The sequence below is a fragment of the Papio anubis genome, chromosome 13, assembly GCF_008728515.1.
Source record: "Papio anubis isolate 15944 chromosome 13, Panubis1.0, whole genome shotgun sequence".
NCBI lineage: Eukaryota > Metazoa > Chordata > Mammalia > Primates > Cercopithecidae > Papio > Papio anubis.
In genome coordinates, this window is record NC_044988.1 from 76,184,049 (window position 1) to 76,202,232 (window position 18,184).

Consider the following 18,184-nt stretch of genomic DNA (forward strand, 5'->3'; position numbering starts at 1 on the left):
TGAAGACCACATGGTGAGCCAGAATCTGTACTAGTACCAAATGCTATGGGATTGTTGGAGGTAGCTTGTTGTTGGAAGTTGCTTGTTGGTTTTTTTTGCTGGTTTATTATTTATTTTATTTTATTTTATTTTTTTGAGACGGAGTCTCACTGTGCCACCCAGGCTGGAGTGCAGTGGCACGATCTTGGCTCACTGCAACCTTCGTCTCCCAGGTTCAAGCAATTCTCTGCCTCAGCCTCCCAAGTAGCTGGGATTACAGACGCCTGCCACCACACTCAGCTAATTTTTTTTTTATTTTTAGTAGAGACAGGGTTTCACCATCTTGGCCAGACTGGTCTTGAACTCCTGACCTCGTGATCTACCCGCCTCGGCCTCCCAAAGTGCTGGGATTACAGGTGTGAGCCACTGCGCCTGGCCTGCTGGTTTATTTTTTTACACTCTAACATGGAGATAGTACCTATGTCATTTGTATTTATTCAGAAAAGAACTGATTCTGCCCCACTCTTGTTAAATTTGAAGGGCATATGCCCATATATGAGTTAAAATTAAATCAAGAAAATTTATTACATATATATGTATGTAATTATATATATAATTATGTGTGTGTGCATATATATATATTTGGACATTCTGTATTTGCATTTGTAGTTTTGATTCCATAACTACTGTTCCTGAAAGAGATTTCACCTCAACTTTTCAGTTCATTACTCTTTGGAAAGATGCTTTAAATGATTATTAAATTATTAGAACTTCCACTTCAGCCTTAACAAGTGTAAATGATTAGTAGTGATACAGAACTCCCCTTGTTGCTAAGAATAGCAACCCAACATTTACAAGTTTACTAGTACCTTTTTATAAAAAGAAATCATTTTTCATCTTAAGGTCCTAGGGCTTGCAATTAAAAATACTAACTTCCCAATACACATCACAACTCTTTGACCTCAGCATATCAACAGTTTCTGATCTGCAAATATAGTTTTTAGAATGATCTTTAGTTTCTTGATTTTTCTGTTTTTCTAGCTGAACTATTCCAGAATTTATGTATTCTATTACCTGTCCTTGGATAATTGGTTTTTCCATTCATAAGAAAGAAAACTAAGAAAAGTTCAAACAACAGGTGCTAATGAGAGCTTTTTATTAGAATTATGATTGAGGAGAACTGGGAAGTTTAGTGTCTTATAAATGAAACTAGGTTTCTGGAGTGGACAGAGGAAAAGCACCTTATGGTGTTTCTGGTTCTATTTCTCAAAGGCTTTGAAGGTTATAATTAGTTGCTACTGAATCACATGGCTGTGGTGCTTCACAGCTTTATTTCTGGGCTGCAGTCCTTCAGTCAGAGAACAGGTTAGATCCAGGCAAGGCCTATGCCTTTTAATTTGATCACTTCCTGAAGACAGCTGGGATTTTGACTTGAGGACCACATTTATGCTCCTGGGCCCTCAAACTAAAGAGCAGTGTTTGCCAAGCTGACCTGGACCAAGTGATGGTGGCGGGCCTGAAGAATGCTACACAATGTCAACACCTGCCCGCTCCAGTTACGTCTGAGCAGTGAGTTGGAAGGATGGACGATGAAGCTGTGGTTTGTCTCCTTCCTCCTTCACAAGAGGGAAAACTGAGGCATATTGGATCCCTGGAATTCTGAGCACAGAAAGTAGGTGGGCAGGTGGTATAAACTAAAATTGGTGTTCTTAAGATTGAAAATGAGCAGGCTTTGTCCATAATTTACTTTTTCTCATTTCTGTATATATGTTTCAAATCTTTGACATCATCTCTGGATGTTCTTTATATCTTCAAGAATTTGTCGAACATAAACAATTGGATTTTGGGTTTCCCCGTCAAAACCCCACATTTTGAAATCCTCAAACTATAAATGCAAACTGAACAAATCAGCAACGAGTAAGTAGTACTAAAGGCAGTGACTAATTAGGATAGTCTAGGGGGTTTCATATTAGGAGCACCAGTCACATTAGGTGCCAGTTACTGTAGAATGAATCTGTGTTCACCTTGCAGGGATCGTGATGGGTGGTGTTTAAAGTCTAGGCATCTGAGGCCTATTTGACCTTGAAGGACCTGGACATATATCTGGGGTAGAAGACAGGGTGCTTGTTCGATTTGCAGATTCATCTCAAGACCTTTTGAAATAGACTCTTTTTAGTTAGTTCAGAAACTTCCTCTTTTACTTTTGATTTTGCTGATTTTGGTGAGAAAAAATATTGCTCATTTCATCATCATAGTATTATTAAATGAAGTAAGTAGATATGAGATCAAAGCTTTTAACTTAAAATCATAATTTTATAGCAGATCAGTGACTAGGTTAGCCTCTTAGGGTTGTTGCTCTTCGGGATTGATGAAATAGATATGCAGAGCTTATTTCTCACCTTTTTTTTTTTTTTCTCGGTTGTGGTTTCTTAGAGGATTACCATCTGCTGCAAAAACATGAATGGGTCATCCTCATGTCCATTGTGTTTTTGTCTCCGTCCTTCCCTACTCCCTTCTCCTCCACTTGCTGTCACTTTTTGCACATGTGCCCATGTACCATCTCATAAACATATCAAGTTTCTCTCTCTTTGATTGGGCCATGCCAGCAACTTCTGTTTTCTTCTTCTGTCAGCGTCTTCAGGAGAAATGTGTACACAAAGGCAAGATGGCTTTCAAAGTAGGCTATATCCTCCTTTCAGTACTTGGTGCAGACCTGAAACTGAAGGCCATTCAGCTCTACCTGATGCTGGTTCTCTCAGTGGCCTGGAGATTAACCTCTTCTAAGGCTCTGAGCTATTTTTGAGGCAGAGGCTGCAACAACATGAAAGCTAGAACCCATTAGGAAATCACTTTCATCATCTCTTCTTTTTCCAAATCAGTGGCTCTTTTTCTGATCTCATAACCCTTTAATCTCCTTTGTAGCAGAACAAGGAGACTTAGTTTATGTTTGTGTTCAGTGCAGTTAGCATCCTTGATAATAGCTTCAGAAGACACCAAGATATTAGAGAACTACACAGAGAGATGAATTTCATCTCTAGGTGAATGACTTAATGCCAAAGGTGCCCTGCTTTCCTTCTGCAGAGCCGTAACTTTTGTTGATGTTGTGCAAATCAGGCTCAAACTTTCCAAAAGACACACAGCAGAAAGCCTTTTGTTGCATTATTTCTAAAGGCTTGAAGTTTTGAAGGGAAGAGATTTTGTTTTCCTCTCTGCTACACAATGGAGCTTTCAGAGAACCTCCTTTAAAAGGAATAGCTACAGCCTTTGTGTTGAAGGGTGTGTCTGTTGGCAGGGTCTGCTGATGCAGACAGACTGGCTGGTGATTAACAAAGGTCATTAGACTTTGGAATCTGGCAAGCAGAGTCGGATGGTATGTCTTCTGTGTGTGGAAGGACGACTTCCAAGAAGTCAAGGCATTCTGGAGGTCCCCCTGCTGCACCCCTAAATCCTGGTGTAGAACAGGATCTGGCCCAGGGTCATCCTCCTCTGACCAGGGCTCTGCTGGGACTAACAAACCAGCATATCAATCATGGAATAAAAGAACCTTTGGAGATCTTGGTGAATGACATTTGAGGAGGAGAAAGGTGCTGTTTTTCGAAGAGAAATGAAAACAGTTAATTCTTTGTTGGGAAGAGAAGAGCATAGGAGGAGCCCAGCCTGCTCTTCTAGCATTCATTTCTGATTGTTAGCCTAGCAGAATCCAGGAGAAGCCATGTTGTGCACGGAGGAGAAGCTCTGAGCTAAAATGGCTGCCCCTAAAGCTCAGAGGACTAGGGCAGCTTAGTGAGTCTTAGAGCTTCAGTGACGCAGGAGCTCATATCTCTTGAAAGTGTGATAAACACATTCAGCAGAGCTGTGGCTTGTTTGGCTGAGATGAAAGGACTAAGCTTGGGGGATGGGGAGTGCACACTGGATGATCTGCTTTTTTCTGTGAAGTGTTCTAAATGCAGGAGTTGTCTGCACCATGGAAAAATTTGTTTTCAGGTCTAATGGACTGTGCGAAAGGAGAAGTGGGGTGGGGCCTCAGTGACTGCTGTAATTTGATCCAGAGCTGATAGCAACCTCTTCCACACAATTTGGGTTGTTGCTTAGACATAAAAGCTTGTGTATCTGGAATATTGAGACTTAGCTGAAAAGAGTCTGGTGCACAGTTCAATGTTTATTGAAAAAGGATAAATTGCTGGGTGAAAGAAGAGGAGGTAAATATCTGTGGCTCACTCTGCAAGCTCAGTCTGTCCAGAACTGGACTCGCCAGAAGTTATTTTAGCATGCGATCAGGAGGAGCATTCTTTGATAGAAAATCCTTGTGTGATGGCTCCTTTCACTACATTAATATATTATTACTGGACCTTTTTCTTCCTGCAGAAATAATTTATCTTTTACAGTAAAAGTATAGAGTATTACATCATAAAATACATTGGCTACAGTGTTAGTTCTTGGACATCTGGTTCTAGATTACAGTGACTCAGTAGAGTTTGTGATGATCTTAATGAAGTAACTTACTCATTAAGACAATAACAGGGTATCTCAACTTAGAATATGCATTAAGATAGGAAGGACTTCACCTTTGTAATATATTTTTGACTTCTTGATGGTGGGACTCTCCATTGAGTTAGTGTGTAGCTTTCTGTATATTTCAGTCACACAGTAAATAGCAGAATGAAAGTAGCTGGGCAAGTTTTGATTTATTCCATGGCAGGTTCACAGCTTTTTGCATCCAGGTATGCACTTCATGTTTGTAAAGGAAAGAAGTGGAAAAAGATAAAGTCATGACTTAGAAGCCCTTCTTCAAAAATGCAGGTTTCTGTTGTCTTCATGCAAATTGAGGTGCCAAGGTGCAACTTTAAACAGAAACTGGATTGTCATCCAAAGTTGGTTGTTTGAAAACCTCATGAGAAGTATTTTATGACCTAATTAGATTGAAGAAGCTGTTAGGTTATAATTGGTAGGTAGTAAAAGAGCAAATAGTCATTTAGCTCGTGGAAAAAAAAAAAAACCCACAACTAAACTATTTGGAGAAGGGAGGAAAGAGAGGTGTACCCCAATATTAGCAAAGTTATTAAAATAAGAAAAGCTACAATAAAAATGCCCTACCTCAACTCTGAAGATTTAAATACTATTTCACTATTTGGTGATAAAACACCAAGGTAATAATAACTAAATAAACAGCTAATGAAGGTTGAAATTTTCCCTTTCTTCTGTGTGGACATCCTCTTCTTTTGAGATGGCTCCAATTTAAAAAGAAAATGAGTCCAAGGCAGAGCCAAAGCCAACATTAAGTTACCAAGAAATTTGGATTCAGTGGAAAAGCTCAGAAACTTCTAAAACTTTTGAAGTACTAAACGTTTCCTTGACAAATGGCATTGGAAGACATATCATGCTAGAAAATGTTTATCTGGTGTTTTTCCTTCTTTGAAATTATGAGGTCAAGGACATCATCTCCATTATGTCTGATTGCCTCTCTTTAGCCAATGTTCCAATTGGCAAAGTCCAATAAGAAATCTACTGATACTGGAATTTTTTCCCATTAATGGATATATAGCCCCATCAGCTCGAGGTATGCGATTAGTGCATTCCTTAAGATGTTTTGTTCTGACTTCTGCCACAGGTTCCTAATGTGAGAGGGTAGACTCAGATCATGGAGGTGCTTCAGTGTGATGGCTGTGATTTCAGAGCCCCATCTTATGAAGATCTCAAGGCACACATTCAGGATGTCCACACGGCATTTCTGCAGCCAACTGATGTTGCTGAGGACAATGTGAATGAGCCACGATGCGGGTCCATGAATGCCAGTAATCAGACAGAGGTGGAGTTTTCTTCTATAAAGGATGAATTTGCCATTGCAGAAGATTTATCAGGTAAATCTGTACTAAACTTGGCACAGCCGATGTATTTTAATTGCTCTTGTTTCCTTTTAGCCTATAGCCATGGTTCTTAATATATGTGGCTTTTGCAGAATTTCTTGTGCTTTGCTAGCCATTTTTGTGGTTTGGGCATCATGTATCTCTTCTTGAGTATCTTAGGTGGTTATCCTTTCAAAAGCTTCCTCATATATCCTACCTTTTAATTTGGAGAACAAGGTAGTAGCTTGGAAAGTTCTAGAAAAAGTAGTACAATTTATGAAACTTGTATTTTTATAGCTGTGTGGCTCATTTATGGAGATGAGGAGAATACCTAAAGCTTTACCCTGCATCTTTATCCATGAGAAGGTGCAGTACGGGTATCTTCATTGATGCTTTGTGAATACTCTTCAAGGCCTCATCTTGACACTTCAGGCCTTTTGCATGTGATGTTTAGTAATGAAGAATAATTGGAATGATACTGATTTGCATGATTAGATATCTTAATTGTCTTTTGCTTTGTCACTTTCCTTATGCTTTTTCTTTAGGTCAAAATGCAACTGCATTGGGGACCGGAGGTTACTATGGCCACAGTCCAGGATATTATGGTCATCATATTGCCGCTAATCCCAAACCAACAAACAAGTTTTTTCAATGCAAGTTCTGCGTACGCTACTTCAGGTCAAAAAACCTCCTCATAGAACACACTAGAAAGGTCCATGGAGCTCAAGCTGAAGGGAGTTCGTCAGGACCCCCTGTCCCGGGATCCTTAAATTATAATATCATGATGCACGAGGGATTTGGAAAGGTCTTCTCTTGCCAGTTTTGCACATATAAGTCACCAAGAAGGGCAAGAATAATTAAGCATCAGAAGATGTATCACAAAAACAATTTGAAGGAGACCACCGCTCCCCCGCCTGCTCCTGCTCCAATGCCAGACCCTGTGGTTCCGCCCGTATCCCTGCAGGACCCCTGCAAGGAACTGCCAGCAGAGGTTGTGGAGCGCAGCATCTTAGAGTCTATGGTCAAGCCTTTGACCAAATCTCGAGGCAACTTTTGTTGTGAGTGGTGCAGCTACCAGACCCCCCGTCGAGAACGCTGGTGTGACCACATGATGAAGAAACACCGCAGTATGGTCAAGATCCTTTCCAGTCTCAGACAGCAACAAGAAGGAACTAATCTACCTGATGTGCCGAACAAGAGTGCCCCCAGCCCCACTTCCAACTCCACCTATCTGACCATGAATGCTGCAAGCCGGGAGATACCCAATACTACCGTCTCCAACTTCAGGGGCTCCATGGGCAACTCCATCATGAGACCCAATTCTTCTTCAGCTTCCAAGTTTTCGCCCATGTCTTACCCTCAGATGAAGCCGAAGTCACCTCACAATTCTGGTCTAGTTAACTTGGCAGAGAGATCCCGTTATGGAATGACTGACATGACCAATTCTTCTGCTGACCTGGAAACTAATAGCATGCTAAATGACTCTAGTTCTGATGAAGAGTTAAATGAAATAGACAGTGAGAATGGTTTAAGTGTTATGGATCACCAGACATCAGGCCTGTCTGCAGAGCAGCTGATGGGCTCAGATGGCAACAAATTATTGGAGACCAAGGGGATTCCGTTTAGAAGATTCATGAATAGGTTCCAGTGCCCCTTTTGTCCTTTCCTCACCATGCATCGACGTAGCATCTCTCGTCACATAGAAAATATCCACTTATCTGGAAAGACAGCTGTCTACAAATGTGACGAATGTCCGTTTACTTGCAAGAGCTCGTTGAAACTTGGGGCTCACAAACAGTGTCACACGGGTACAACGTCAGATTGGGATGCTGTGAATTCCCAGAGTGAAAGCATTTCATCCTCACTGAATGAAGGCATGGTGTCTTATGAGAGCTCAAGCATCAATGGTAGAAAGTCAGGAGTCATGTTGGATCCCTTGCAGCAGCAACAGCCACCGCAACCACCACCACCGCCACCACCACCACCACCATCACAACCACAGCCACTGCAGCAGCCACAGCCACCACAGCTGCAGCCACCACATCAGGTGCCATCCCAGCCACAAACACAGCCACCACCAACGCAGCAGCCACAGCCACCCACACAAGCCGCACCTCTGCACCCATACAAATGCACCATGTGTAATTACTCCACCACAACTCTGAAAGGGCTAAGAGTCCATCAGCAGCATAAACATTCATTCTGTGACAACTTGCCAAAATTCGAGGGGCAGCCCTCAAGCCTACCATTGGAAAATGAGACAGACAGCCACCCCTCTTCCAGCAACACTGTGAAGAAAAGTCAGACCTCAATTCTTGGGTTGTCCTCCAAGAACAATTTTGTAGCTAAGGCCTCTAGGAAGCTCGCCAATGACTTTCCTCTAGATTTGTCACCCGTGAAGAAGAGAACCAGGATTGATGAGATAGCAAGCAACCTTCAGAGCAAAATTAACCAAACTAAACAGCAGGAAGATGCGGTGATCAATGTTGAGGATGATGAAGAGGAAGAGGAAGACAACGAAGTCGAGATAGAAGTTGAGTTGGACAGGGAGGAAGAGCCGACAGAACCCATCATAGAGGTTCCCACTTCCTTTTCTGCCCAACAGATATGGGCAAGAGATACCAGTGAGCCCCAGAAGGAGCCCAACTTCAGAAACATCACCCACGATTACAATGCCACCAATGGGGCTGAGATTGAGCTCACCCTTTCTGAAGATGAAGAGGATTATTACGGCTCCTCAACAAACTTGAAAGATCACCAAGTTTCCAATACTGCTCTGCTGAATACCCAAACTCCCATCTATGGGACCGAGCACAATAATGAAAACACAGACTTTGGTGACTCTGGAAGGCTTTACTATTGTAAACACTGTGACTTTAACAACAAATCTGCCCGGAGTGTTAGCACCCACTACCAACGAATGCACCCGTACATTAAATTCAGCTTTAGGTACATCTTGGACCCCAACGATCACAGTGCAGTGTACAGGTGCCTGGAATGCTACATTGATTACACCAACTTCGAAGATCTCCAGCAGCATTACGGTGAACACCACCCAGAAGCCATGAATGTACTCAACTTTGATCACTCGGACCTGATCTACCGGTGTCGGTTTTGTTCATACACGAGCCCGAATGTTAGAAGCCTAATGCCACATTACCAAAGAATGCATCCCACGGTGAAGATCAACAACGCGATGATATTTTCAAGCTATGTCGTGGAGCAGCAGGAAGGGCTGAATACAGAATCCCAGACCCTGAGGGAGATTCTGAATTCAGCTCCCAAGAACATGGCGACTTCCACGCCTGTGGCTCGTGGTGGTGGTTTGCCAGCTACGTTCAACAAAAACACTCCTTCCAAGACCTTTACTCCTGAATGTGAAAATCAGAAGGACCCTTTGGTCAACACTGTTGTTGTTTATGATTGTGATGTTTGTTCGTTTGCAAGCCCCAACATGCATTCTGTCTTGGTTCATTATCAGAAGAAACACCCCGAAGAAAAGGCTTCCTACTTTAGGATCCAGAAAACTATGCGAATGGTGTCTGTGGACAGGGGCTCTGCCCTTTCTCAATTATCATTTGAGGTGGGTGCTCCAATGTCTCCCAAAATGTCCAACATGGGTTCCCCACCCCCCCCCACAACCCCCGCCACCAGACCTCAGTACTGAGCTTTACTACTGCAAACACTGTTCCTACAGCAATCGGTCAGTTGTGGGAGTGCTTGTCCACTACCAGAAAAGACACCCAGAAATAAAGGTTACTGCCAAATATATCAGACAGGCTCCTCCCACAGCTGCAATGATGAGAGGGGTCGAAGGGCCCCAAGGCTCCCCCCGGCCACCCGCCCCCATGCAACAGCTGAACCGAAGCAGTTCTGAGAGAGATGGCCCTCCTGTGGAGAATGAGATGTTCTTTTGCCAGCACTGTGATTATGGGAACCGGACGGTCAAAGGGGTACTCATTCATTATCAGAAGAAGCACCGGGACTTCAAGGCCAACGCAGATGTGATCCGGCAGCATACAGCCACCATTCGAAGCCTCTGCGACCGAAATCAGAAGAAGCCTGCCAGCTGCGTGCTTGTCTCTGCCTCTAACCTAGAGCGGGACAAAACGAAACTCCGAGCACTCAAATGTAGGCAGTGCTCATATACCTCCCCCTACTTCTATGCACTGAGGAAGCATATCAAGAAAGACCACCCCGCCCTGAAAGCCACAGTCACGTCCATCATGCGATGGGCATTTCTAGATGGCTTGATAGAAGCTGGCTACCACTGCGAGTGGTGCATTTACTCCCATACGGAGCCCAATGGTTTGCTCCTGCATTACCAACGGAGGCATCCAGAACACTATGTTGATTACACCTACATGGCTACTAAACTGTGGGCTGGGCCAGACCCATCCCCTCCCTCTCTCACAATGCCAGCCGAAGCCAAAACCTACAGATGCAGGGACTGTGTTTTTGAAGCTGTCTCCATCTGGGACATCACTAATCACTACCAAGCGTTCCACCCCTGGGCCATGAATGGTGATGAGTCAGTGCTGTTGGACATCATCAAGGAGAAAGATGCTGTGGAGAAGCCCATTCTTTCATCCGAAGAGTTGGCAGGCCCTGTGAATTGTGAAAACAGTATACCCACCCCTCTCCCGGAGCAGGAAGCTGAATGTCCAGAGGATGCAAGACTGTCACCTGAGAAAAGCCTGCAGCTAGCTTCAGCCAACCCCGCCATATCCTCCACCCCATACCAGTGCACGGTATGCCAATCTGAGTATAACAACTTGCACGGTCTTCTCACCCATTATGGGAAGAAGCACCCTGGCATGAAAGTGAAGGCTGCTGACTTTGCCCAGGACATTGACATCAACCCAGGTGCCGTCTACAAATGTAGGCATTGCCCATACATCAACACCCGCATCCACGGTGTCCTGACCCACTACCAGAAGCGACATCCGTCCATCAAGGTGACCGCTGAGGACTTTGTGCACGACGTAGAGCAGTCTGCTGACATATCCCAGAACGACGTGGAGGAGACAAGCAGGATCTTCAAGCAAGGGTATGGCGCCTACCGGTGCAAACTGTGTCCGTACACGCATGGCACTTTGGAGAAACTGAAAATCCACTACGAGAAGTATCACAATCAGCCTGAATTTGATGTCTTTTCCCAGTCGCCCCCGAAGCTGCCAGTCCCCCTTGAGCCTGAGATGACCACTGAAGTGAGCCCCTCCCAAGTCTCTATCACTGAGGAGGAGGTGGGAGAGGAGCCCGTGTCCACTTCTCACTTCTCTACCTCCCACCTGGTCTCCCACACTGTGTTCCGGTGCCAGCTCTGCAAGTACTTCTGCTCCACGAGGAAGGGGATCGCCAGGCACTACCGCATCAAGCACAATAATGTCCGAGCCCAGCCGGAAGGCAAGAACAACCTCTTCAAGTGTGCCCTGTGTGCCTACACCAACCCCATCCGCAAAGGTCTGGCAGCCCACTACCAGAAGCGCCACGACATTGATGCGTATTACACTCACTGCCTGGCAGCCTCTAGGACCATCAGTGACAAGCCCAACAAAGTGATCATCCCATCCCCGCCCAAGGACGACTCCCCTCAGCTGAGCGAGGAACTCCGGCGGGCAGTGGAGAAGAAAAAGTGCTCCTTGTGCTCTTTCCAGTCGTTCAGCAAGAAGGGCATTGTGTCGCATTACATGAAACGCCACCCAGGGGTGTTCCCAAAGAAGCAGCACGCCAGCAAGTTGGGGGGCTACTTCACGGCCGTCTATGCAGATGAGCATGAGAAGCCCACGCTGATGGAAGAAGAGGAGAGAAGCAGCTTTGAGAAAGCCGAGGTGGAGGGTGAAGCTCAGGAAATCGAGTGGCTCCCGTTCCGCTGCATCAAATGCTTCAAGTTGTCCTTTAGCACTGCAGAGCTGCTGTGCATGCATTACACTGACCACCACAGTCGGGACCTAAAGAGGGACTTCATCATTCTGGGCAACGGCCCCCGCTTACAGAACTCCACCTACCAGTGTAAGCACTGTGATAGCAAACTGCAAAGCACAGCCGAGCTGACCTCACACTTGAACATTCACAATGAGGAATTCCAGAAGCGTGCCAAACGTCAGGAGAGGAGGAAACAGCTTTTGAGCAAGCAGAAATATGCAGATGGTGCTTTTGCAGATTTCAAACAAGAGAGGGTAAGGATATGTTTTGATTTCCCTTCCCCCAGGAGGCCTCTCATCACTGGTGCCCACATGCACTTCTTCGTTGCCAGCCAAACTGCTGCAGGCTTCCTAGTGACTTAGCTTGCCAGAGAGCTCAATAAGTCAATTAAACATTTCGAGCTTGATTATCTCCCATTCTGTGCTCATCCCTCTCCTTGGTCCCGTTCCCCTCCCTCCTTCCCTTTGACTCCTCCCATGGCTCCCCAGGGGAGGTTTGGGGTGGTTTCTATGTATGTCTTTCTGCCAAGTAGCTTTATCTGAAGCCTAGTTTTACAACAACGCTCGCTCTTTCCTAAGGCAGTGTGGGCTGTCTCTTGGTACCATTAGCACTTCTCAGCCATGTCTTGGTCTTCAGTGTTTGCTACACGAACCTAACGTCTCCAGGAGTAGATTTTATTTTATCAAGAAGTTCATTAATGGCGCAACTATGCAACGTTTCACCTGCCTAGTTGAAACTGGTTTGAAAACCAGATAACTTAGTGGCAGTGACAATGAGCTTCTGCACAGAAATCTTCTCTACTCACAAGCCGTAACGTATTTGGGTTCCAAAGACTTTGCATAGTAGGCAGCGTGCCATGATGCTGACAAATTTGTTATATAAAAATACTCGCCTATATCTCCCTTGGTTTTTAACCTGATAATCGGCTTTAAAATAAAATATGTTAATAAACTGCAAGAATAAATTCCGACAATCGAGGGAGGGCTCGGAGTACTGATGGCTACCACTGTATTTTACCAGCCTTTTGGTCACTTAGAAGAGGTGCCAAAGATCAAGGAGAGGAAAGTGGTGGGCTACAAATGTAAATTCTGTGTGGAAGTGCACCCAACGCTCCGAGCCATCTGCAATCACCTCCGAAAGCACGTCCAGTATGGCAATGTCCCAGCTGTGTCAGCTGCCGTGAAGGTGAGAACTGGAAGGTCTGGATGAGCATTCTTGTGTGTGAGCGATTCGAGTTACTTACTAACCCCATTGCCTAAAGCAGCTCAGGAAAGAGCATCTCAGAATGTGGGCATTCCTGAATTATACTTGGATTGGTTTGGCTTGTTTTGATTTCTTTGCAGGTTGGACCTTCCTCATCTTTCTGTTCAGGGAAAGGTCGAGTTTCGATCTGGTTTCCTTCCACGTGGATAGTTTGGTGGCAACAGAAGGTCCAGGATTCTCGGTCTGGGAGGCTTCAGGTCGTCCTTCTCTTCTGCGTTTAGTGCCATTAGCTCTTCGTTCTTCCAAGTTGCCCGAGCTCTTGAGAGGAATCAAGTGGGTTCTGTTCCCATCGTCTTCTGCTCCTCTTTCTTCCTGACTTCTTACTGTTCTCATCTGGCTGAGGATGCAGAAAGCCTAGGAGAATCTCTTTGTCTTCTTATCCTGGATCCTCTGGGGACTGCAAAAGACATTAAAACTAAAAGCATTCAAGTCACAACTGACCCTGAAAGCCTTGGTTTGTCTCCTCCATCCCCTCTCCCATATGATGCTGACAAATGTCTTCCCTTTTCCCTCTAACTTTTATTAGGCCACCTGTTTTGAACATCATAATCCTAATAGCAGCCACCACGTCAGTAACTAAGCCACCATCCCCATCTTCCAGAATATTGCTCAGCCCTATTATTTATTAAAACAGAAGTCGTTTCAGGGTTCTGCCCTTTCTCTATGGGTACATGCAAATATATTTTTGTCATCTGCCCTTCTTGAGCTTACATCCTATTTTGCCAATTTACCATGAAGATAAAGTCTCTACTTTTCTTCATTGAAGACTGAAGCTTTCTGTCTTTTGGCAGAACAGTGGCAACCCAGGGATATCAGCGGTCAGCTTCTTTCACACACCACTGCGGTGTGTCCCAGGCTCGTTTCCTGGGATCACGTGAGAGAGACAGAAGGGCTTTTCCCGTGTAATCAGTAACCCAAGGAACTATCTCGAAAAACAGGTGACTTAAAACTAGGCTGCTCCTTAATTTTTTGAATTGATTATGCAGCAGTCTCCAGTCATAGAGTGAAGTCACCATCTACAGGGTAGGGGGCAGACAGTAGGATCTTTTGCTTTGCTTCCTTTCCAGATAATGGCCCAAGGCTCCTCAATGACCATACTACTTTGCTTTTCGTTCTCTTCCTTTCTTCCTCTCTTTTCTGTGAGCCACAACCCTAGCCCAATTTTATGTCATCTTAGATGGGATTGCAGTTGGAATTTTCTTTTAAGAAGGGGAAGAAGTGAGTGAAGTGTCTTCAGAGCGGGAGAAGCCCTTGTTCACATTTCGCAAACAGTAGCAACCTGTGTCCGGGTATGTTGTTCTAAAATCACCTCCACTGCGTGAGGAATGACAGTTGGGCTTGCTCTCCCTCTAAAGGTAGCTGGAGAGGCAGGGGAGGAAGCTTTGACAAGAAGTGCTGTTGAGTTTGGGAGAATGAAGGGAGAAAAAGAAAGCTGGGGGCAATGATGATGGATATTTATTTTGTTGGTGGGGCATGTGTGTGTGTGTGGTTCTCTTAGCAGGAGGCGGATGACCCTGCCCACTTGTTCCTGGATGGATTGGAAGCAGCCAAAGACGCCAGTGGCGCCCTGGTGGGCCGGGTGGATGGTGAACACTGCTTGCTTGATGGAATGTTGGAGGATGAAACCCGGCCGGGGGGATACCATTGCAGTCAATGTGACAGAGTCCTGATGTCCATGCAGGGGCTGCGTTCTCATGAGAGGAGCCACCTGGCCCTGGCCATGTTTACCCGCGAGGACAAGTACAGCTGCCAGTATTGCTCCTTTGTTTCTGCTTTCAGGCACAAGTAAGTGCTATTGGGGGGTCACTAGTGGTTACTGGGGGAAGATGTCATAGTGGAAGGCACTAAGCAAAAGCAGAAGCTTGAATGAGTAAGAAGGCCCCACTCATGGTTCACACCTCCTGCTCTGTTACCTGGAGCCTCAGTCACCTTTTCTGTAAAATGGGCCTGAGAACAGGAGATTGATCGGATGGCATTAGATCTGGCAAATGCAGGCATTTTAAAAATGAGAATTGGAGGAATCGCTATGATTTACCCAAAGGAAAAATGCATCTGTGGAGAGTAGATGAGTCTCCTGATTCATCTGTCAAACATTCAGTCAAAATCTAGTCATTGTTTGAGGAAGTAAAGTCCATTTGGAAAACTGATTTGCGAAAGAGGTAAAATTAGGACTGTTAACCCGTGTGACCAAAGAAACGTTGCTTGCAATTTTTCAAGAGACCTTGAAAGGTAAAGAAGTTCATGGATGCCAAAGAGTTGCTTGACATACAGGGAGATTGAGGGGAGGGAGCTTCCTATTACTCATCACAGCTTTGAAAGTGTAAATTTGGAACAAGTGTGTAAGGCTTTTTGGGGCCATGGAAAGAGAGGTGGTTTTAAGAACAACTTTTTGTTGCCTTTCTCTTTCAGCCATATAAAAGAGAGATAAATATTCAATAATGCATTTGGACAGTCTTGGATAAAGGTGACTAAGACTGACATGCTTTTTAAAACAAATTTTTTAATGAAATAAATGATGGACCGTTTGCTTCTTACAAAAGATAAAGGGCCAGTTAGTGGTTGTTGAACAGAAGAAGGAGGTGGTGGTTTCACAGAGGTTAGGATGGGTTGTAAACACTTTATTTTTATTTTTATTTTTATTTTTTTTGAGACGGAGTTGGAGCCTAATATCTAATCTTTGTCATCAGATCCATACATTGGCATAAAACTTGTAGGGTTCTCTTCAATTCATGAAGTATTTATTGAACAGCATCTATCACTTTGTCTGACACACAGTGGAACTTCAGTAAATAATTGTGAATAAATGAATGTATCCTGTCCTAGGTAGTGTACTTTGGGGAAATATAAAGACACAAGCCATGGTCTGTGGCCCAAGGGAATTTAGGGTCAAGGGTTGGTTTATGAAAATTTAAAAAAAAAAAAAAAAAACCCCACTGACTCAGTAAAATAAAGCACGTCTTTGAAAATACCAGTAAAATACTATAATGTGTCAAAGAAGGGAAATGTTACGTCAACTTTGGAAGAGTCAGGAAGGTTTTATGGAGTAAGGAGCATTTGGGTCAAGTCTTAAAGTAGAAAAATAGGACTTGAGTAGTTTGGAAAGTACATAAGATGTAGAGGAAAAGCTGAGGGAGGAGACCGTGAAGCTGACTGGGGCCGTAGCTGGGGGTTCAGTTTGACTAATCCTTAAGTTACATGTAAAGGAATAGTGAAAGATAAGGTCTAAATACTTTAAAGGAGACACATTTGGAGTTTTAAATGCCAGGAAATAGTATTTCATAATTTAAATTACTGGTAAAAGGAAGAGTCAAATTAGTAAAATAATTATAATTGGTAACATTTATTGCATCTCACTGTATACCAGGCACTGTACTAAGTGCCTTTAAGTATTACTTAATTTCATTCTCAAATGCTCCATTAAGGTATGGCCCCATTATTATCATCTTATGAATAAGAAAAGTAAAGCCTAGAAAAATTAAGTAATTTGCCCAAGGTCACTCAACCTATAAGTAATGGCTGAGATTTTATCCCAGGTAGTCTGACTCCATAGTGTGTGCTCTTGAGATGAAAAAAAAAAAAAAAAAAAAAAAAAAAAAAAAAACCATGGGGGCTGGGGACAAGGAATTAAGAAGCAATAATAGTAGCTAAGTAGCTAGTTCAAGAAGTTACGGAATGATTGAAGGAATGGATTTGCCTGACTTGGAAAAATTGATTCAATGCATGAGATGAGGGACAAAGTAAAATACAGATGGCACCTAGGTTTTCAGTTTACTCAACTGGGAGAAAGGTTAGTGCTGTTTATAGAAACAAGGAAATGAAGAAGAGAATTTGTTTTGTAGACAACTCTCTGATGGGTTTGTTTAGAACAGGTTGAGTTAAAGATAACTAAAGGACACCCAGAGGGAGCTGTCCAGGGGCAATTGAAAATGTTGCTTTGGAGCTCAGGAGAGCATTATATGTTGAAATGGTAGCAGTACCGTTCCCACATGAGGCATTTAGAATGGATTTTAGTTCTCTGGAGTACTGATACAAATTAGAACTTCTTCCCACACCTTGTTTGGTAGATTTATTATTTTTTTAGGCTAATAATTATTATGAAGTACTAGGGGTTCGTTGTAATTAAATAACTCCCTTGTAAGTTGCTTCTGGAAGACTTACAGCAAACATGGCTGTGTGTATCAGAAGGGATGTGCAGCCTTTTGACCATGTGACTCCTTTAAACATGCATGCACTTTGCCTCCAAATTAATATAGACCCTGGAAACAAGACAGCCCATTGCAAGAAGGTCAGCCACTTCGAAACCTCCCTTCCTCACTCTAGTGTTCACAATGAAAGTAGAATTAGAATTCAAAAAGAAAGTCAGCTCTTTTCAAATGCTAAATTTCTCTAATTCCCATTCTGTTATTTGAATAAGTTAGAGGACTAATTGATAGGCACTCTCACTGGCTTGGCAGGAAGCTTGAATTCACCCATATTGTACCTTCTCTTTTTAGATACACTCTTCCAATTATCAGAGCTATAAGAAGGGACAATAAAGATTCTTACCATGACCTGTTACCACTGCCATATCTCTAAGTCCAAAAAAAAATCTCTTGATCTCTTCCTTTAGCTTCCTGTCCTCTTAGAGTAGGTACAACTCTTGAAAATTAATTAATTAAATTGATAAATGCCATTATTGAAAAGTAAACAAAAAGGCTTTGAACGACCTAAAAGTAGGATTCCTGGAAAAAAAGGCAATGAGCAAATCCTCTATGCAATTTTTAATTTTGTCATTTTTCTTTTTGTTTCCTTTCTACATCAAGTTTGGATCGCCATATGCAAACGCACCACGGACACCATAAACCATTCCGATGCAAACTCTGCTCCTTCAAGTCCTCCTATAACAGCCGGCTGAAAACACATATACTCAAAGCTCATGCTGGTGAGTTGTGCACTGATGATGCACAAGTTCTTTAGCACTCTCTGAGTTTGAAACCTGATGGTCTTTATTGAGTGAAACACTGTCCTGCCTTACACTTGAGAATGTTATTCTTGGGATGGATGTATATTCAGTTTTATTTTCACCTAGTAAAGAAAAAATAAAGAAAAAAGTAAAAGTTAAACAAAATCACCTAAATCCAAAATAATACAAAGCCTATGTCACCCATGTTATAGTTAGTTTGTTCGTGCTACTA

General features: G+C 43.4%; 1 protein-coding gene across 1 annotated transcript in view; it reads left to right on the forward strand.

The window, feature by feature from the left end:
• ZNF462 (zinc finger protein 462) overlaps positions 1-18,184 on the forward strand; it is a 153,591-nt gene that overhangs the window by 56,634 nt on the left and 78,773 nt on the right. Inside the window, 6 exon segments of the mRNA XM_031654382.1 lie at positions 5,588-5,837; positions 6,368-9,450; positions 9,452-12,001; positions 12,768-12,932; positions 14,692-14,795; positions 17,813-17,931. Of these exon segments, the coding sequence (XP_031510242.1) occupies positions 5,618-5,837; positions 6,368-9,450; positions 9,452-12,001; positions 12,768-12,932; positions 14,692-14,795; positions 17,813-17,931 (6,241 nt within the window). The 5' untranslated portion in view covers positions 5,588-5,617.